General features: G+C 43.2%; 1 protein-coding gene across 6 annotated transcripts in view; it reads right to left on the bottom strand.

Annotated features, from left to right (window-relative positions):
* The window catches only part of FANCC (FA complementation group C), a 73,842-nt gene that overhangs the window by 3,959 nt on the left and 47,182 nt on the right, over positions 1-22,701 (bottom strand). For 4 of the 6 annotated variants that reach the window (XR_014516934.1, XR_014516935.1, XR_014516936.1 and 1 more), the window contains exons 8-15: positions 18,364-18,520; positions 10,828-10,880; positions 8,941-9,040; positions 7,040-7,115; positions 6,792-6,873; positions 5,503-5,674; positions 1,626-1,826; positions 315-530 (exon numbers count right to left, since the gene is read on the bottom strand). Coding sequence is in view for 2 of the 6 variants with exons in the window: in XM_083464919.1 (XP_083321045.1) it covers positions 387-530; positions 1,626-1,826; positions 5,503-5,674; positions 6,792-6,873; positions 7,040-7,115; positions 8,941-9,040; positions 10,828-10,880; positions 18,364-18,520 (985 nt within the window). In the remaining 4 variants the exon portion in view is untranslated. Of the gene's footprint in view, positions 1-37; positions 531-1,625; positions 1,827-5,502; positions 5,675-6,791; positions 6,874-7,039; positions 7,116-8,940; positions 9,041-10,827; positions 10,881-18,363; positions 18,521-22,701 lie in introns of those variants that run through there. The other 2 variants (XM_083464919.1, XM_083464918.1) reach the window with 1 other exon arrangement.

The raw sequence follows: 22,701 nt of genomic DNA, 5'->3' as shown, positions 1-22,701 counted from the left end.
CAATGCAAAGACAGAAAAAGATTGATCCAATCCATGCTCAAATATCACTTCAAATTTACTGGCATTCAGCTACATAAGGAAAACCCTCCAGTACAATTACATTTTGTTTTCAGCCTTATGACTTTTGGGACAAAGTTAATGAGAAGAAGGTCCTTTTAGGATGCAACCATATTAAATCAGAGAGTGACCTGAGAAAGGTCAGATATAATACTGCTCACAACTTCTATATCAATATTTTTAACTTTAGCATTCAACTGTACATACACATAGACACAAAACGCTTTCATATTTAAGGAAGCAAAAAGACCAAATACCTTCTCTCCATCCTCCATCTGGCTGTTCTGATTAGACTGACTATTGGGCCAAGCTGAGTATCACAAAGAAAACTAAAATCCACATTTTAGTTTTAGGAGGAGATCATTCACCAGCTTTACAGTCCTTTGATATTTCATTCCAAGTTGGCCGACTCTATTTGCAAGACGAGTTAGAAGACCAGTAACTTCTGGGATTTCACTGTCTGCAATTACAAACTGAAAGGGGAGGGGGGAAAAACAGAATTGAGAAAGTAGAAATGATTTAGTAGAAAATTACACTGTAGAAGACAAAGAAAAAACAACCAGGGAAACCATCCCAATCTACAACACGAAGAGAAAAAGCTCTTTGGGTTTTACAACAGAACAGAACAGTCTTCAAGCCGCACACAGACAGGCAGCAAAGTGACTAGGGAAGTCATCCCCAGTGCTTCTCTAACTTCCACACATAACTTGGGAGAAAAGCCCATTGTAGCATTGCAGCCACCATCACCTCGCTACCTTCAGCAGCACATGGGTCACTGAACTGACAGGGATAATAATCCCCATCTCTTTTCTACCCTGCCCCCCATCTCAGAAAAAAAGCCCTTTGGGGGCCTTGCAAGAAGGCAGGCAGCAAAGCAACTTTCTACCCCTCTAAAAATAAAATGATATGGTGACCTAACTCTTTTCTCAGTTCTGCATTCAAACTAGAAACGAGTTCCTCTTCACAGAGGAAGGGGTTCCACAATGCAGTTCGCAACACATATTTAAAAATATTTTTAGGAGCACTCTAATTTTCCAAGTTCACCGGTTTTGAACTTGAAACAGCCTCGGCCCAGTATACCTGAAGGAGCATCTCCACCCCCATCAGTCAGCCTGGACACTGAGGTCCACCTCTGAAGGTGTACTGCTGGTTCCCTTGCTGTGAAAAGCGTAGTTACAGGGAACCAGGCAGAGGGCCTTCTTGGTGGTGGAACACCCTTCAGATGTCAAGGAAATAAACAACTATCTGACTTTTAGAAGACATCTGAATGTTTGATGTTTTAGCATGTTCCGATATATGCTGTGAGCTGGCCAGAGTGGCTGGGGGAAATCATCATCATCATCATCAAACCAGAATTCTCCCCACCATAACTTTAATCCAGGTGTAGGAAAATGGTATACACCACCTTTTGGTTTGCTCCACCATGTGACACAGGCTGCGATGAGTGCACACACAACAAAGGCACAAGCAGGGGCTTCCTTGTTCACAATGGATATTCTGCAGAATTTTTATTTGTTCACACTGGTAGGTATCTTGCTATCAGTAAAAAAATGAAGAAAAATACTTACATGGGTAATAAATTCTTTGGCTACTGTGTGTCCAGTAGGAGTAAACAGCAGAAAGCTGATAATCAGGTGTGTAACTACCAGGTTGCTACTTGATTTGCTTTGTTTTGTTCCACTGCTAACTGCAGTCTGCAGATCTGTGACAGAAATAGTTGGAGTTCTGAACAGGGCAGTCAGATGGTCACATACAGATCTTGCTTCCACCTGTTGAGAAGCATTGCAAGGAATAAAAGTTAGCAAGGTGAAAGATAAACATTTGTTTTCTTGAGATTTGCAGAAAAGCACATAACTGATTCCTGAGCCAGTGACGGAGGGTCACAGAGGGAGAGATTCTGCATCGTTTACTTTCTTGGACCACAAAGAGCAGAATGAAGATTCCAAAAGAACTAGAAACTCCCTGCTTTTGATAGTCTTGAAAAACTAAGTACCGAGGACCATGATACAGGGTTTGACCTCTCTCTTTTTTTGGTAAAAGGAAATGGTGAAAGTCACAAAGTGGAATGAAGTTAGGTTGTTCTATTGTGGGGAAGAGAACAGAAGGCTCTTTGAGAGCTCATGACAATACAGCAGCTACAAATCAATTAATCCCCGTGCAATCTGACCTCATCTGATAAAAAAATCTGATATGAATCCAGGGGGTGGTGGTTTCCTTCTAGTATTGTTTAAAATACATCCCCTCCCACCTTCCCATCTTGTAGCAGCCAGAACAAACAGCTTCTGGAGCCAAAACAGAGGCAGGATTTGAGAGTCTGTGCATTAAAGGAAATTATTGGCTAGATCCTAAGAAGTTTTACCTAAAAATATTTGCTACATAAAAGGCATGGCAGGAAATGGAAAATATCTCCTTCCTGGCAACCCTAAACACACTAGTTTTAAGCAATTTATTTCCGTATTGTGTCTTTCCCCCTCTGTTAACGTTTATAAATATGCTTCCTGATTTAAAAATGTCTATATCATTGGCCCAACAAATGCCGCAGGCTGCATTCTGGACCTTGAGCAGGACCTGGGCAGGAAGAGGGTAATCTGAAAGTGGGGGATATTGACATCGCCCCTTGTCATGGTCAGATTTAGGCTTTCAGCACCTTCTCCCCTCTGCAGAGGTGGGCCGCCATCATAGGCTAATGGGTCCCATGGGTTTCCAGACAGCTATAGGGGATTTTCTGGCTGGTATGACTGGTGCTTCTGTCAAAGCCCTGGCTGGGACATCCAAATAGCTCAAGCCATTGACATGATCACCCCTGAGCGTCTTTCTCCCACTTCATGGAACCCATTTAGCCCCCTGGTATACCCCAGAGTTTAGGATGAGGAAAAAAGTTGGGAGACAGTTTGAACACAAGTGGAGGAAAACTCTGGTAGAATGAAATTGAATGCTGGTGAGGACTAGTGGCAGGGAAGGTAACAAAGTAGGCCAGATTAATGCCTCCTTGCAATATGGGGTGGTCCCTGCCAGCTTGAAGGAGGCAGTGCTAAAACCACTCCTCCAGAATCCCTCCCTGGTCTCAGAAAATCTTCAGGTCTATTTCCATTCTGTAATTATACATAAATTGATTTCAACATTAATGTAACTTCTGGCACCCCCACAACATGTATATAATGACTGCAGTTTCACTCTTTTTATTTTGCCTACTCAGGGGTTAAAATTCTCCTCTCTGTGGAAACTGCTGCAAAACCACATGCTTAAAGAGTTTTTTTTCTTTTTTATCCTTAATTTCAGTTTTGCAGCTGAAGAAAAAGGGGTGTGGGAGGAGAGAGTATTTACTGGAAAGGGTCAAGTTAGGGCATGAGCGGTTAAAGAAATTAAAAGGTGTAAACAGAACTAACCCCTGGCAGCATTTTAATGAAAGAAGACTCCGTAAGTAAAGGAAGTGACAATTAAAATTTCCAGAGGTTACTATTATTTTGTGGTACCCATAATGAAGGTGCCAGGCTCACCTCTGTAGTGCAATTTTGCATCAAGAGAAGACTGCATTCTAGTGTCACTGTATTTTTTACTACTACTGTCACTACCATTAGAAGCAGAACTATTCCCTGAACTTCAGGGAGGCCATTAATGTACAGAAAACTTACTGTGTACACTCTTACTTGTGCAAAACACAAGAGGCACACAGAGGTATTAATAAGCACACATACTAACATGGAACATATAACTGCTATCAGTTAGCAAGTCACCTGAGTCACAGCTGCAGCAGCTCCTGGTTCTATCCCTCTTTGCCTGTGGGCAGTGAGCACATAGTGCACAGTCAGGCAACAGACCGCCCAGTTGCCAGAATTCAAAGGAATGCCATGGGATAAAGTTGATGGGAACATCCATAATGGACTAATGCGAAGAGTGTACATTACCCTAGAACAATGCCAGTTGTTGGAAAGGGGAAGAAATAGCCCAACATAATTGTGTTTCATTTATTTTTAACTTAAATTATTTTAGTGAGCTTTCTGGATAAAAAGTCAGGATAGAAATCAACTAATTGGCTAACTGAATAACAGCTCCCATGTCTTTATATGAAAAGGGTACTTGGCAGTAAGTCAGGATGCCTGCAGCTCCTTTGTCACAAGATCACTATGATTTCTAAAGGTATATTAGACAGGAAAGGTTAACCTAATGTCACTGCTATTGGTGATAATGGAAGAACTGTCTCGTTACCATCACACAAAGTTTTAACGTGATCATACTGTGAGACCGCCAAGAGCTGTACAATTTTACTAGTGAATGATTCAAGAGTGACAACTGGAAGTGCAGAAAGCTAGCTGAATAGAGATTATTACATTATAAATGCTAAATGGACAGCTAGCATTGTGTTCACCTGCCCTACTAATAGTCTAATCCAGTGTTTCCCAACCGGTGTTCCGCGGCACACTAGTGTGCCGTGAGACACCGGCTGGTGTGCCGTGGGAGGGAGGCGGGCGAGTCGGGCGGCGAGAGGCGGCGGCGGCGAGGATCCGCGTCGAGCCGGGGGCGGCTCCGCAGTGCTGGTGCCGAGCGGCGGGGAAGCGCGCGCAAAAGGGAGGAGCGCGAGACAGCGGAGGAGGAGGAGGCCGGCATGTCCGGGCAGCAGCAGCAACAGCAGCAGCAGCAACTCCCGGCGACGGCTCCTCCTCCGCCCGCTATCGCCGCCACCACCACAACAGCCGCCGCCGTCCCTCAATCCCTCGCTCTGCTGCCTCCTCCCACCCCGGCAAGGGGAAGGGAAAAAACTTTCACTTTTGTGCGTCCCTCCCGGCGTGACGCTACGCGCTGACGTCACGGGGCGGGGCTTTAATGGTGGTGTGCCGCGAGATTTTTTCCCGGTAAACAGGTGTGCCGTTGCCCAAAAACGTTTGGGAAACACTGGCTAATCCTCAGAGCTGCTGTTATTTTCCACTACTGATACAGCAGAGTTGCTGTGGCCAGCAACAGACTTAATAGAAAGTCTTGTGACTGGAAATTTTAATGAATGGAAGATCCCTAGAAAGAATCTCTAAGCCTTAAACCAGGAACAGAGGACATCTGGGCCACAGGCCAAATTAGGCCTGCTAGGGGTCCTAATTTGGCCCAAAAGGCCATTTTCTCCAAGGCACGGCTGCCTGATGTCATATGAAACCAGGTATAGGGCAGGCAAAGCCATGACTGCAAATGCACTCCCAATTACTCCTTGGCAAAACTGTGTTGCATTCAGTGCCTTTTAAATTTCCTGCCAGAGGCAAGGCCCACTTTCCAAGCTCCTGAATGGAGCCAATCCCTGCAGAAAGTGGGGTTTGCGATCAGCACTGAATTTCAATTACAGCCTTTACAGCCTTGGCTTAAATAACAACTGGGGCAAAATATTTCTTCTACACCAATGCCTCACATTTCTGACATATGGCCGATTACTGAATTCTCACATGCATAGATAGAACTACCCACCATTGTTTGAGTTCTCCGCCGATTCTCTTCACCTGGATAATAGTAAAATGCCAAAAGCCACAACAAAGCATCTGAGGATTCCACTTGTGACAACAACTGCTCTGCTGCGATATCAGCCCATTCTCCGAAATGAACAAACAAAAACCAGTTCTCAAAGAGGTCTCCACAATACCTGGAATAGTACAAAATGTATTTCAGTTTTTCCATTAATTATAATTTTAAATTTCATCATAGATTCCCAAGAGGTGCTCATTTGGAACCTGTGCAGTCTTATCTGCACATGAGGCAAGGCAATCCATGGCAGTACAATAATAATATTTCATAACAGGAAAAGTAATTCCTTCAGCAGAGAGGTATCTAGCAATTAATTTCCAGTATGCACTTAAATAATAAAAAAGATAGGTCACAAATATTTTAGACATTTTCTTAAAACTGCACTTTGAAAACTGTCTTCTGCCTTGAACAACTTTTACATGCAAATGAAACACAAACTTTTGTTTCTCATTTCTGTTACAAGATTACAGTGGTACCTCTGGTTACAAACTTAATTCCTGAGGTCCGTTCTTAACCTGAAACCATTCTTAACCTGAGGTACCACTTTAGCTAATGGGGCCTCCCGCTGCCAGTGCGTCGCCGGCGCACGATTTCTGTTCTCATCCTGGGGCAAAGTTCTTAACCTGAAGTACTACTTCCGGGTTAGTGGAGTCTGTAACCTGAAGTGTTTGTAACCCGAGGTACCACTGTATAGTGTCTGAGGAGCTGACCATAGTTATTTATTTATTTGTATTTTATTTTAAATATTTTAGCCACTTTTCAGATCAACTATCCATCCAAAGCAAAGCAAAAGATAAAACATAACATAAAACAACAACTCTTGACATAAAAAATATAGAAAACATAACTGTGCAAGGGCCATAGCTCAGTGGTGGACCATGGGCTACGCATATAGAAAGTCCCAAGTTCAAGTTGATGGTTCCAGGCAAACAGACAGCTCCACCTGCTGTCTTTTTGCGCACAGAAGATGCTACCCCACTGAACTAAATGGGAAGCCCTTGTAGACAAGAGTGCTCTAAGACAGCAATCTATGAATGGTCTGGGCTAATAATGTCTTCCCATTTGTTTAATTTCAAGCTTGCGTTGTTGTTGTTGTTTTTTAAACCAATCCAGTAATAAATAAAAAAAGGGAATGAAATTTAAACCATCAAGCTATCCCAAGCCAATGGCATTCCCAAAATAAAAGGAAAAGCAAAAAAGCAAAAAAAAAAGAAACCATTGCTACTGTTGCTTACCCAGTGCACTTTGCTTCTACTGTTGCTTTGAGCATTTCTGCAATGTGGGTCAAGTGTTGATGCAAACCAATAGCTGGCAAGTCTAAAAGATAAATATTAATTGGAGCCATTTGAAGTGAAAACCAAAATATGCACTATTTTGTATTAGAGAAAATTCTTAAGACAACTAGAGGATTTGTAATACAGTACATCAATCTCAAAAATAAACACAGCTGGCAATATGGAAAGCACTTCATAGCTGATCTTACCTGAGGGATGTTTAAGGAAAGCCATCACAAGTGAATGAGGATTATTAGGAAAGTAGGCCTTCAGTGGAAACTTAAGCTAAAAGAAAGTCAATACAAGTATCACTTATGGACTAGTTCTTAAAACTTGCCCCATCAGAAAATATGCAAATACAGCACAAAACATGCTATTCATATTGAAGGAAAGGAACCCTACAGATTGCATTCTTACAATGCCACAAACCTCACAACTTTGCTCAAAGTCCTCCTAGCCAACTTTTTAAAAATCCTTTCCATGTCAACATAGAACTGGTGAGTTGTAAGGGGTGATCTAGAGGGAAAAAACCATGATCCCAATCTGAGAGTTGTATTTGATCCAGGGATCATTATTTGTTTTGCAATCAGTAACCCAAAAGCAAACCTTCCCTGGTTTGTCTTGGTTTCCTTCCCAGAGTGAGCTGGGAGGAATGGAAAGAAATGCACAGTAAACTATGGTTTGTGGCTAACCAAGATGTGTGAATGCAGCACACATGTAGATAGTCTAGCTTTGCAGCATTTTTTGTGAGAGTTGAGTTTTTCTGTAATATTACTATCTGGACTTCCTGAACATATCTGCCCACAACAATTGCATATGGTTACAAGACTAACATGTGGTACCCACAAGGCTGAATGAACAAAACAACATTTTGTTTCCAGCAGAAGTTGTCCATATATTTTATATCCATATACACAAAGATTTGGAGAAATTCTGACTGTTTTGCAGTCATCCTCTACATTAAAGATTTGTGCAGAACTCAAGACTTGTACGGTTAAAGAGCTGCAAGCACTCCTGCAAGCACAGCCAAGTATTTCTCTTCTCTAGTAAAGAGTAAAAATGAAATCTCATGCAAGCAACATATAGAAGATCTAGTTAATGTTTTAAAAAGAGCTCAACAACAAAGCACACAAACAACCTCTACAGCATAGTTGGCTCCTAGCTATTTGAAGGGTGTGTGGGATCTTGGATTACGTTCTCCACTCAGTCGCCCCCGCCACCCTGAGGCTGCAAAATGTGCTGCTGCCATAGAAATAAAGCTGCATAAAATTAATGGGAGTGGCATCTGTACATATTAACTGAGGCAGCTGCAATTTCAACTCTAATTTATACCTTTTGAAACTAAAAGAGAGATTTAATCACAATGCTAATTAGTCAATTACTGTACTAGTTCCAGTAAGACCCATCTTTTCACTAACTAACAGTTCCCCCAATAAAATTTAAAAGTCACAATGCAGTATTTGGTTCTCTGAAAAGTTTTATAGGAGTAAAACCTGAAAAGATTATGTGGCCCCAAACTAAAGCATCAGACTACCAAGTATGGATACTTTGATTGCCTAAAGGAAAATGAAGTAATCCCAATGGTATTGCAGGTACAAAACTATAGGGAAGAATCAGACGTTACATGAGGATGTTAAGAAGTAGGGTCAAGTTGTTACAGTTTTTCTAGGTGTGAATCTAGAATAAATGTTTATTCATTAATATTTGCTGAGAGAGAATGTGTTTGTGAGAAAAGAGAGATCATTAATTAGTAGACATCCCTATGAGGTGAAAAGGCACTATAGATTCATGACGTAGTACAGAAATAAAAAGCATAGTTTTGTCAAATGGACAGTTTATTATAACTTGTACAAGTATATAATCTACAATTGTGAACTAATGCTGTGAAAATAAATTGTGGATTAATCCTCCTCCCCCTAAAAACCCCTCTAAAATTTGATTCCATTTAAGACACCTCAGATTTATCTTGGCATTCATTTACTACAGCAGAAAGGCATTATTTTGCTCATTGTATTCTTTTAGCACTTTGCAACCTAAAATTGTTCTTTTTATACTACATTTTGAAGCATCTCATTTAAAAAATAATAATGAAAAATGGAATTCAACTAACCTGCTTATTATTCTTGTGATATGCTTGAACAAAGCACTGTGTAAATACCTGCATTACGGTCATTACTTCTGGTGCTCCATCAGTTTCCAGCAGTGCATTCCTGAGCAGCAAAAAGTTTAAGTATGACAGGTCAGATTATGAGTGTGCCAATCATGCAACCATTAATTGAGAGAAGGTAAAAACAAATGAGAGCATTCTTCCCATGCCTTGGGCTGTGGTCTTAAACCTATCTAGCTATTATGCAACCTGGGAAATAAAAACACTAACTTCACTTTGCTGCTTCTTCTGCTTCTTTTTTAAAAATGAACATACAAATACCATTCTGCAATATAATTGCTGTTATTACAAATCCAATGTCAAGCTACAATTGTTTTACCTTGTTTTGGCAACTCAAACCCTCCAGCTACAACTGTAAACACAGTATCTAGTTGCTCAGTTTTTTACATATTAAATCTCATACTAGAGTTTGCTCTGGAAGCAGGGACATGAAAGGAAGAAATGGCACAGCTATTGTTTGGTGGCATCAAACCTCTGAGCTCATCCCCTGGCTCTGGTTAAACATGTCTCCATCTTCCCTAATCCTCATTCTCCCAACTCTTCAGCGTATCTGTTTTCGCTGTCATATTAATGCTGTTGATGCGCAATAGGCATTTTGTATGTGGATTATTAATTATTTGTGTGCACTAGGACATTTCCGCTCTCATTCCCCCATCTTGATTTGTAAGTGGTTCATTCTTTTCGAGTTTACTTGGACAAAGCTTGGGCAACCTTCCAACATTCATCATAAGCTTTGAAAGAACTCATCTGATGTCTCTGTTACCTCTCCTCACCTGGTCTCCAAAGGTGAGAGCTCACCCTTAGTTCCCATGCTTCCAGTCTGCAGTGCCTGCATGCTCAGTGTCGACCGCCAAGGAGAACTCTGGACACTGGTTTTGTTTTTAGAAATCTTCCTTCTAAGGAATTAGGAATTTCCCCAAATCCCTATCAACAATGGAGGTTCTGAGCATCTCATAAGTTCTAACTGCAGATAAAAACAACAGGAACTTAGGACAAGTTCTCCTGCTGCCAGTCTTTGCTGCTACAGGGTTCCTTCCCCATTCTGCAGCTTTGTATGTCCAGAAAGTAGGGAGAGGAGAGGAATGGGCAGCAGAAAACTCTAGAACTCATGAAGGGTTACACCACAAGCAAATCCAAAACAGGGAGGGGTAAATGGTCTTGCTGGAAATGGCTCAGTGATTTCTGAATTGTTGAGTGGGGGAAGAGTTCACTTTTAGCATGTCCATATTTAGCAAGGGATTTGCTCCTAAAGCTCCCTCTCAAGTTCAGAATTCAAAGACAGTCTAATTCTTGATTTGATATCCCTTGAAAACTATCTGAAATGAAAATAATTGTAAAAGAAAACCACTTCCCTCAAGATCATTCAAATTTCTTTTCCTGAATATTCCTTGACACTTTTGAATTCTACAACTTTAGTTTTCATGGGTAGATAAATTTCAAAAGCCAGTATCTTTGTGGCATGTAGTGGAATCAAACAATTAAACAAAAAGGGATTCCATTATACTTGGACATGCGCGGGGTGGGGGCTGCTATGATAAAATGTGTATGTAGGAACCTCAAGCACAGGCTGGTTTTTCTACTATCAGTTATACAACATCTTGCATTTAATTCTTTGCCTTGAATAGCCAGCAGTGGAACTAAGCTGTGTATGTTGTTCTGTGGATCAGATTCTCAATATTAAGAAATTCTTCATAATTTTGTGAATGCTATCACAAGATGCACCATATTTAAAATATGGGAACGCTGGGACATTCTAATGCAGTTCTATATTGTTTACTGATTTGGGATGGATAGGCAAAATCCTTCCACATAAATTGTATGTAATCTTACTTGAAAATTTCATCTATAGTTCTGAAGACAGCCGGATGACATGCAGCTTGGTCCTGTTGCAAATAACAAAAGAACAAGTAAGATAGTTTAGACAAAGCTTGTATCATAAACTCAACACAAAGCAACAAGACAAACAACAGCTGGTCACCAAAGCATGTAACTCTAATATAGTTCTCGATAGATTGGAGCTGGTAGTCCGAAACAATAGTAGGGCACCAGGGTGGAGAAGGCTATCTTAGTCCAATAACTTAAATGTACTTCTTCTCACCCATGATGCAGTGACTTCAGGGGAATGACTGAGACTAACAGTGACGTTAAGCAAGTGAGGACGGTTTGTTATAATAAAAATGGAAACAGGAAATTAATGATGAGAGCCTGGTTGTTTTCAAGCTACTGAAATTAGTAAAAAAATTAAAAGATGCATAACTTCTAGAGACCATGATGCAATCCACTACTTCCCCCCCCCCCCAAAGGAAAAGTGAATCCAGTAGGGTCACTATTTATATTACTGTTAACATGTTAAAAACCTAAACAGCGGGGGGTGGGAGGGACCCTTTCCAAGCCTGTTGTGTTAATTACCGTATTTTGCGCCCCATAAGACGCTCCGGCCCATAAGACGCACCTAGTTTTTTGGGGGGGAAATAAAGAAAAAAATTTTTATTTCCCCCCCCAGGTGCGGGGCTGGAAGAACCAGGTCGGGGAACAGTGGGAAGGCACGCTCTGCCTCCCCGCTGCCCCCCGAGCTTGTGGGGCTGGCGATGGGGAGGGCAGCTCTGTGCCGCCATCCCGAGCGGGGCGGGACTTAGCGCCCCGCTCGGGATGGCGGCGTAGACCTGCCTGCAGTCCCGCGACGGCAGGCAGCTCTGTGCCGCCATCCCGAGCGGGGCGGGACTTAGCGCCCCGCTCGGGATGGCGGCGTAGACCTGCCTGCAGTCCCGCGACGGCAGGCAGCTCTGTGCCGCCATCCCGAGCGGGGCGGGACTTAGCGCCCCGCTCGGGATGGCGGCGTAGACCTGCCTGCCGTCCCGCGATGGCAGGCAGCTCTGTGCCGCCATCCCGAGCGGGGCGGGACTTAGCGCCCCGCTCGGGATGGCGGCGCAGAGCTGCGCTGCTCCCAGGACCGCACGCAGCTCTGCAGGGCCACCGGGAGCGGGGCGGAGCTTCTCCCCCGGCTCCCGGTGGCCGCGCAGAGCTGCGCTGGTCCCGGGATTGCAGGCAGCTCTGCGCGGCCACCGGGAGCGGGGCGGAGCTTCTCCCCCGGCTCCCGGTGGCCGGGCAGAGCTGCGCTGGTCCCAGGACCGCACGCAGCTCTGCACGGCCACCGGGAGCCGGGCGGAGCTTCTCCCCCGGCTCCCGGTGGCCGCGCAGAGCTGCGCTGGTCCCAGGACCGCACGCAGCTCTGCAGGGCCACCGGGAGCGGGGCGGAGCTTCTCCCCCGGCTCCCGGTGGCCGGGCAGAGCTGCGCTGGTCCCGCGATGGCAGGCAGCTCTGCGCGGCCACCGGGAGCGGGGCGGAGCTTCTCCCCCGGCTCCCGGTGGCCGGGCAGAGCTGCGCTGGTCCCAGGACCGCACGCAGCTCTGCACGGCCACCGGGAGCCGGGCGGAGCTTCTCCCCCGGCTCCCGGTGGCCGCGCAGAGCTGCGCTGGTCCCGCGATGGCAGGCAGCTCTGCGCGGCCACCGGGAGCGGGGCGGAGCTTCTCCCCCGGCTCCCGGTGGCCGGGCAGAGCTGCGCTGGTCCCAGGACCGCACGCAGCTCTGCAGGGCCACCGGGAGCGGGGCGGAGCTTCTCCCCCGGCTCCCGGTGGCCGGGCAGAGCTGCGCTGGTCCCGCGATGGCAGGCAGCTCTGCGCGGCCACCGGGAGCGGGGCGGAGCTTCTCCCCCGGCTCCCGGTGGCCGGGCAGAGCTGCGCTGGTCCCGCGACGGCAGGCAGCTCTGCGCGGCCACCGGGAGCGGGGCGGAGCTTCTCCCCCGGCTCCCGGTGGCCGGGCAGAGCTGCGCTGGTCCCAGGACCGCACGCAGCTCTGCACGGCCACCGGGAGCCGGGCGGAGCTTCTCCCCCGGCTCCCGGTGGCCGCGCAGAGCTGCGCTGGTCCCGGGATTGCAGGCAGCTCTGCGCAACCCTCGAGCCGGTCTCCCGAGGGTTGCGCAGAGCTTCCTGAAGCCTGGAGAGCGAGAGGGGTCGGTACGCACCGACCCCCCTCGCTCTCCAGGCTTCAGCGAAAGCCTGCATTCGCCCCATAAGACGCAGGCACATTTCCCCTTCATTTTTGGAGGGGAAAAAGTGCGTCTTATGGGGCGAAAAATACGGTACCTAGTCTTTGAATTTCCAAGGACAATGGTTTAAACTTTCTAACTTAATGGAACACTCGACACATTAACTCACCTGCTATGGAACCCTTGCGTGTTGCTGAGGATTCTGAGTGTTCTAGGGTGTGCACTTTATTCTTGTGGGCTATCATACAGGGCTTGGCAGAATGGGGAAGAAGCATTTTTCAGCAAATTCCCCTCTCTTGCAGCCCCCCTTTCCTAACCCTTAAGCAGAAATCTGCTCTGGAAGGCTAAAGCAAATTGGAAAGGGGCTTAGTAAGAGTATTAACTGACTTAAGCTGAACATGGCCATACATTTCCTTGGGTCTATTCCGAGCAATGTGGCCCCACACTTGTGGGTGAGTGTTATCAAACCTTTAACAGGTATAAAAGTTTCCCCAAAGTACCATTGGTTTTCTCAGGGTTCATTTTTCATATCCATTATAGATTTGAATGTCTATTGCTAAGGTCTATGTAACCAAATTCACAGGAGGCAGGTAAATATCTGAAATGATGCTGTCATGAGGCTTGTTTTGGGTGTTTAACAATATGATTTAGTAAAAGTCCTGTATCAATTTGGTCATTAGCTAAAGACTGTTTCATCTGAGATTTATCAGTGACTGTCAGAGGTTATTTTTAACTTTTACTATTACTCTCAAAGTTAAAAATTAATAAACATCAGCATTCAAAAGATACTAATATTTACAATACACAAATTCACCTTATTGATGCAAAGTCCACTTTCTTATACTTATTTTTTCGTTTCTTTTTAAAGAAAATCAGCCACAGGATAAAAAGATGGGTTAATGGCTTTCCAGACAGTTTTTATGACTAGCTGCCCCAACTGGGAGCACTGAGCAAACAGAAATTGTTCCACCCAACTTTCATGTTGGGAAAGCTCCACTCCAAGTGCTCAAAGCAAATATTCATGTAGCCAAGCCAGCTACACAGGGGAAAATATTTTGAGGAAGTATAGATCTCACAAAGCATAAAGGCGGAAATGAGAAGAGAACCGTTAGTCTAAACATCTTCTCATTTTTCCTCACATGTCACTATCATATTGAAAAGATTACATGTCACCTCATTTTCATGTTGTACTCCAGTGTTTTGCCATATAGTTGCATTTAAGTTATCATATTAAATGTATGCCACCTAGTGTTCATGACTATTCACAGCTGGCTTTATCACGTATTTCTAAAAAAAGTAAAAAAATAAAAATTACAGATTGTTGAAGAACTGTCATTTCCAAATTCCTTTTGAAAGTGAATTGGGTGATATATGTTAAAATGACAAAATGTAGGCAGGAGGTGTAGTGCCTTTCTTGCACATAGTAACTGCTACTAGACTGCTCAGTTTCACATATTTGTACAGTTTGGAGGCTGGTAGTTTTCATATTAAGGTTAATACCACTATCTTTTTTAACCATACCATAGAATCTTATTTACCGGTACTAGACAGCCTTTAACACTTCCTTAACTTTAGCAATGGTCCTGCATTTTTACCTTTCTTTGCCAAGAAGAGTAGCACACACACGCGCGCGCACACACGTGCACACACACACACGCACACACACACACATATTTAAACACAGTATGGAAAAAGTTGATCCATAACAAAATGCTACACTGTAGAGTGCTGCCATTCAGGATTCTAGCCACTCCCCCCAATAGTCAATTATCATTGTGGGATCACTGAGCATCCTCACTACTTGTGGAATGGTTTTGTGGTTTCCCCCCATGGGGTCCCCCCACTAAAGATTTTTTGCACTTTTTCAAATCTTGTGGCTCCCCCAAGCCTACTGATAGCTCCTTTGTGTGGGTGGGTGGCCCACACTCGGATGGATCAGCACTCGGAGAACTGAGATTGGTAATAAAAGTGTACAAGTGGGGCCCTGCAATGAAATGTTGCACTGTGGGTTGCTTCTGTTCAGGATCCTGACCATTCCATTCACACATCCCCTATCCCATTTTCCCTTTCTCCTTCACAAGTATGTTTCATGGCCACTGAGCATGCTCAGTTCTGACAGCTGCCTTCTTACAAAATGGGTGGTTAGTTTGACTATGCAAGTGCCAAAGTGAACTATGTAAGTTCAAATTCCTTTTCAGCTGTGAAGTTCTCAAACTAATCTACCTCATAAAGTTGCTGTGAAGCTAAAACACCAGGCTTTGCTGGACACAAACAACTTATTAATAAGTAAGCTTGATCATGGCCATACGTAATTTTAGTTTGCAGAGTCTGCAATATCAAATGCATTTTGGAACCAGTCAAGAATTCTATGTAAGATTAACTAATAGCTTGGTTTAGCTAGCAATAAATTAATGTCACGTGGACTTGCACTGCAGTATCACCTGCATTGATTTTTGGTATTCTACAACTTTCTGTTGAAGTTAAGCTTAGCTGACGTTTAGTCTCAAACACTGATTGTGTTCTATTTGAAATGTTACAGCGAATGTTTACATGCTCAAAGGGTTCTTAACAGAAGACAGAAAATCTCTTGAGCAATATACAGTGTTAGTGGAATCTAAATAAAAAGCTGTCAACTGAAAGGATCTGACAAAATCTGCACAAAGTGAAATGTGACTTTATTTAAACTAGCCTAAGAGCATCAGAAACTGGCAGGTGCTTTTCCTTTTCAGTGCCCCTAGCTCTATGTGAACTCCATCTTTTTACATGGGTAAAAGGGCAGCCAGGAAAGGGCAGAAAATAAAGTCTTGTGCTACACCAGGTTGTAGTGCATATTTAGCCAGTGAGCTATAAAGGCTTTTGTTCTCCTCTTCCCTAGTACCCATTGTGAAGGCACACTCATACTGCTGTCAGCTTAACTCTGCCCCAAACACTGAGGTCACAGGAAAGGAGAAGGACCAAGTGCTCCTCTTACCGATGGTGGCACCTGTTTCAGAATTCTGAGGCAGAGAGATCTCTTCCCACATCTTTCAGTCCTGTAACGAAGCCACCACTGTCACAGCAGCTGCCACCAGCTTAGTTTGATGCAGACAGGATACGGACAAGTGTGTTTACCAGTTTCTATTTAACAATAGTAGCAGCTTCAACTAAAGATTCCAAGATGAGAGACCAGGGAGAGATCCCTACCCCGAACTGGTTACTTTACATTAACTTTTGTTGAAATAGCTGCTACCATCAGAAAGCCGGGGCATTTTGTCCACTTCTCTAGCAACACAACAAAACAGCAAAAATCTCATATTTGTCAACTCCCAAAATCCACAAGATTGGCCATTTATGAATGTTGTTTTCCTCACAGTTGTGGAGCAATAAATTATCTTGGGGGCAGATGAACACCTTGGAATCAGTTTCAGATCTCTTGACACAAAAGAGGCAAAGATATCAAGAATGAAAAACAAAATCACATCAAATCGAAAGCTAAGAACAAACTGTGTTTCAAAAGCAGTTGATCAGCTGAAATTAACTGGTGGATTGAGCTAAAAGTCCATCCCAGCAGATATATACCCATGTGTGGGCCACGGTCTCCAGTTTCTCATGCTATTATGCAAACAATTTTCATGCTGTTGCAAGTTGCACAAGCATCGCCTGCTGGTGTTACTGAACAGAGTTTGCCACAGAAGACCAGTGAGTCCAACAGAATGCTTTTGCATTCATGAGAAAATCACTTTGGTGATACCTGTGGCTGGGCATCAGTGCAAAAAGATTGCAACATTCATACAACTCATTTCTGACAATACCTGTAACTGTTTCCCTTCCCCATGCAGTTCACACAAGATATTTGCCTGATTATTTTGGTATGTTTTATGCACACACCTTTAACCATCTGGAAAAAGAACTAGTGTTACCTACTCCTGAAAAGCAAAACAGTATTTATAGAGGACATTTCACTATGTGCAACCTGTATAACACTTATCTTTTGTTTTTATACTTCCTAGTAACTATAGAATTTCCATTACCAATTTCATTTTTTCCCAAGGGATGGAAACACAAGTAACAGCACACCACATAAACTAGAAGTTACTAGACCATCACACTTTAATTACATTTGGAGCCCTAATATAACAGTGTTGAGTATCATATTTCTTCCATAATAAAGCACAGCAGTCTTCCACTACCAAGACTAAACTTTAGAAGTTGCTGCTCTGTATACTGCTCGATGTTGTATTCTACAAGATGCGGATATATAACATTGTCCTACATCATTCAGGCAAAGCCCTATTGAAGATACATTCATGGTTGCATTAGAAATATTATCAATTACTGTCCTGGTTGCTTATTTATTTAAAATAATTGTAACTTAAAATAACAAGCTTATCTCTGGGATTATTTTTTTGGTTCTTAAAGGACTATGGTTCTCTGAATATCCAATGGCAAGCCAAAATTATGCCTATAGACTGGAACTGTACAGACTTCCTTTTCACTTGAAGCAGTTTCATGGCAGGCTTATAATGTGAAACCAAGGACAAAAGCACTTGGAATTGCAAAAATCTCTTGCCTGGTTATGAAACTGAAGTAGTTCTTCCTACTAGATGGGTGGGAAGGTAACCTGGAGGGGAGGCATATAACTGTTGAGAAACAAAAAGAATCCTTGCTTCCAAACCGCTCTCTCTTCCTACCCATCTTTAACTGGCTGCTCTGGGTGATAGGGCCCATCCCTCAGCACCAAACAACCCTAATTACAGCCCAATTAGAGGCTTTTTTTGACAGATGCATTCACAATCAGTTTTAGCCAACAATAATATTGTGCTGTTAAAATGTATAACAGGAAGTCAACTCATCAATAGGACTCCATGAACTGAAAACAGAGAGGTTATATATACCTTTGTTAGCCCTGAAAATCTTTCAATAAAAACGATTAAAAAATGAAAATCACACTCTTTCTTCTTACTAATAATACTGCACTCTCAGATTAAAACCTTAAAGCCATGGATCATTATGCTATTTACTCTTCTACTTATTGCTAGGACTATATGGCCAGGTTGGCACATAACGCTAAACCATGGTTAATGTAAACCAAGGTTTAGAAACTACCACCAAAGTATGGTTTATGAGTGTGGTTTATTCACGGTCAAGCCATGAAGCCGCATTCAGATGAACAAATAAACCATGACTTTGTATTGCATATGCACAAAGCCTATAAGTACCACTTGGACTGCTTGCTCCTGAATATACTTATATTGTGTGTTTTAGAAATATTTAAAGGACTTTTGGTACAACAGGAGCAGCAAAATCTTAATAGTTTTCTAATGCCAGTACATCCCACTTACCAATAAGGAAGATTTTATCAGACATGCCATCTCTTCCAGTGAACTTGGCTGAGTTGAGATTAGAATTTCAAGATTCTGCAGCACTGCTTTCTCCAGACCAGGCAGATGGCGAAGCCACAACTGCAGCACAGCAGATTCAGGCAAGAAAATCTTTTTTCTGTATTGGAAAAATAAATAAAATGTTCATCTCAGCCTACTATGAAACAGATGTCTTGTGACTGGCAATGCCCACCTCAGTGGCCATGCTGTGCCATAACAACGTAACAACCCTGCTACATCAGCCAAGGCCCTATCTGGTCCAGCATTCTGGCTACAGTGGCTTACCAGGAAACCCACAAACAGGACATGAGGGAAATAAAGCCATTGTTCATGCCCCCCCCCCAAATTGTAATAGTGGTGGCCAAAAACAGTCTCAAATTTCCAAATGGGCCCAGGAGGTTGGGAACCCCTGCTCTAAGTTTCCAGTGTCTGGTGGTGAATGAGATTTTCTCCTCCTCCATTTTAATCTTAGAGTCCACATTCCTGGCCACAAAACTGCCCTCCTTCCTTTAAAAAGAACATAAAATCATATGCAAGTCCAGAATTTCCTTTTTCATTGCTCTTTCATAATTGTTTCCAGTTGCTGTGCTAACTGAAGCAAGCTGGAATTAGAATAATTACAGAACAGTAAGAATAATAATTAGCAACCTTTTCTTCATTTTATGAACAATTTCCAACTTACTGCGTGCACACTATGCCCATGACCAGAAACATTGTTCTGTTCTAATGATGGGTGCTAATGTGAACTTTTTCTATGATTTATTTCTGCAGATCATAGCACTGCTGAAGTTGGCATAATTTAATATAAAAACATACCCCTGAATTTTAAACTATTTTAACCCTTGTACTGGTCCATATCTTAAATATGACCCGGAAGGCATGAGTAAATATTCCGATCTCTGAATACCTAAAATAAAGATCAGCACATGAATCCCGTGTTACCAGCAAAGTTTAACTATCACCTCTTATAGGAAAAAATGGAGTTTTGCACAGAAAATGGAACCTTCTGTGAAAAATAAAACCCCCCTTTTCACTCTACACTCTCAAGGACCAGCCTCACACTTCACTGGATCATGGACCAAGAAAGGGAAGAGAGCGACACTGTAGGCTTGTACGTATAGTACTTTGACAGAGAGAACCTAACTCTCAAACAAAACCATTGATTTAGGTTCTGCTTACTTCAGGACAGGTATACCCCTTCTCCACCCTTTCTCACATCACTTTATTGTGGGTACTGTGGCAAACAATCACACTCACTCTCCAGGCTTTTGGAGTTAGAACATCTTTTTACTCTCAAGATCAAGTAGGGTGGTATGCTGCCCACTTATATTGTAACTTTGCTGTCTAAAAGCAGCAGCCATATACGGTTACTCTTATTTCAAGGAATAATCCAATCTTTATGTATTCCTCAGATGTGTGAACTTTTTGTGGGCACAAGGATGGGGAACATAGTCATAGTGGACACACATTTAATCTAACAGTTTAGGTTCTTAAACCTCTTGAGAGAGTGTGTAGGGATACATATGGGTTCTGCTGTACACCTTGTAACATTGCTTAGTTAAACTTGGATGTAATTAGGGTGGGAAATGAGGGTGTGATGGCTTGTTACTTTTCATTATAATATCTCTAGTTATAAGATCTCACCTTTAAGTTATTTCAGACAGGACCCTTCAGTGCATATTGAAGGTGCCTGCTTTTCTTATTCCTTTAATCTCTGCTGACACCATTTAATTCTATATATTACCTTATTTACCAATTATCACACAGTACCTAAGTTTAAGCTAAGGAACTAATAGATCAGGAGAGTTAAATTAAAAAGTTAAACATAATTTATTAATATTTGTAATAGCAGATAATAGGATTATTAGCAAGCTGCATGATAAAGGATACTTTGGTTGCTATCTCCCTTGCATTAGTTCTCTTCCTTATTCTAAACCAATAGCCAGTTGCCCTTATCTTCTTCCCTCACAGGCTTTTTTCAGATGACTTAACCTACCGTATTTTTCGCTCTATAACACGCACATGACCATAACACGCACGTAGTTTTTAGAGGAGGAAAATCCGTAGGCATGCCACCCGTAGGCATTCCCTCCATAACACGCACAGACATTTCCCCTTACTTTCTAGGAGGAAAAAAGTGAATGTTATGGTGCAAAAAATACGGTAAATTCTTCCTTCTGGTCAGTGGCTCAGTGCTTCTTGTGGACAACTGTGAACAGGCAACAATCTGACTTTCACACTTCCAGGAAATGTTGCTGCTGTCTCCCACTACCTGCAGACCTTCTCAGTTTCAGATCGATTTCAGCCCACGGTCCCATACCGAAGGTTGTGATATATTCTATGTTGGCTTCATCATGAAGTTGTTTGAATTATTCAAACATTACATAGACATAGACATAGACTGCAGTTTGAGGGGTACATCCAGTTTTGATAGAACATACTTTTCTTGTGTGGTGTACTGCTTGCCTCTCTCATGGTGCCCTTTGGTGCATAAAATGCCAAGAGGCATACATTCTTCCCAAAACAAAGCAACACTTCTTCTTGTTTGGGGTGTGGTCTGGCCCCTAATGCCATCATTAATGCATACACTGCTGTTTTGAGATAGATGTGTGTTGAATCGGGCCTTCCTTGTGGCAGGGCAGGTGCTCCTAATAAAGTGAGCTTGCCTTTCCCTGTGGATCAGCCAAGCCCCCAAATAAATGTGATGCTATGTGACAAAACAGAGTATCTTTAAAACTTACTATGAAGTAGTCAACTTTATTTTTTTTAATCAATTGGCTTGATCACTACACAAAATCATAACTTTGGTTGGCCACAATGACAATATAGAGCCTGAGCCCCAAAATGCAAAACAACTCCTTTGTACTCAGTGTTGCCTGCTCTCTCAGATCCTTCGTTTCGTAGAAGGCAAGCCACCCACCATTTCACAGAAGAAACTTCTCTCTCTGCCAGCCAACACACCGCCCCTTCCAATGAAATAGCTTTCTTCCTCTTGCTGTTCACATCTACTTGGACGCTACCCACAGAGAGAACTGTTATCTTTTCACAGTATGCTGACCAGTTAGAACCATGGTGATCTTAAACAGAAAGCTTGGACACTGCAGGAAGAATGAAATGAAACTTTATACTTTGAAATCTGGTGCTGAAGGGATTAGAGCATCTGGCAGGTGCCCTGGTAGGTCTCTGTGGGTGCACCCAGGAGCCACATTCAGAATCCCAGGCTTAAGAGTGCTTCTGTATCATCAGCATCAAAAATATAAAACCCACTGGTGCAAAAGGCAGCCCAACAATGAAAACATCAGTCAGGAACCAGAAGACTCTCCTTTCCTTTCAACAGGCCCGTGCAGAGCTTGTCTGAAGCCTGAACAGGAACCTTGTTAGAATACAAGTTATAAACTCAAACAAAAAAGCAGCCAGTCCCTGGTGGAGGCCCCCAGACAGCTTAGCCCTCCAAGGCCTGGGGTAAGTGTACCTGCTGCCCACTTTCAGGACGTTCTGAGGACAAAGGAGAAGATGCTGTAAGAAAGAGAGAAACGGATCTCCCTTCAAGTAAAGGTGTGGACGGAAGCATGAAATGCAACAGGAGCACATAGGGTGTGATTAACTACTCCCCTTTGCTTAAGAACAGAAATTGTCAATTAGAAGAAAATGTATGAGTTTTCAAAGAAGCTAAGTAATAATTCAGGATTTCTTAGAAATAAATGTGCTAATGAATAATTTCCCTGGGGTTTTTTGGCAAGGAGAAACCATTCACTATGTTCTCTCTTGTGAGTGGTCTTGCATATTTTTCTATGCCAGAGACTCCTGTAATTCCTTGCCTGAACAAAACAAAAATGCATTCACCTGCCCTAAACACCTCAGTTGATAGCTGGGTGGCAGCAGGCGGAACAAATTCAAAGACTCACCTGAATCATCACTGCAAAAAGTCAGTGCAGGGTAGAATTAAGTAATGTGATCACTAAGAGATGCAATCCATAAGGAGAACATGCTCTTCCTGATCCACAAAATGCAATTCATGAGCAGAAATAAATTTGTTCACCTGTATCAACCATATAAGGGACGCGGGTGGCGCTGTGGGTTAAACCACAGAGCCTAGGACTTGCCAATCAGAAGGTAGGCGGTTCGAATCCCCGCGACGGGGTGAGCTCCCGTTGCTCGGCCCCTACTCCTGCCAACTTAGCAGTTTGAAAGTGCAAGTAGATAAATAGGTACCGCTCCAGTGGGAAGGTAAATGGCGTTTTCGTGTGCTGCTCTGGGTTGCCAGAAGCGGCTTAGTCATGCTGGCCACATGACCTGGAA

Source organism: Podarcis liolepis (genome assembly GCF_965112155.1).
Source record: "Podarcis liolepis genome assembly, chromosome: 11".
Classification (NCBI taxonomy): Eukaryota; Metazoa; Chordata; class Lepidosauria; order Squamata; family Lacertidae; genus Podarcis; species Podarcis liolepis.
The sequence above is the reverse complement of the archived record's forward strand: the minus strand, read 5'-3'. Positions and strand labels throughout refer to the sequence as shown.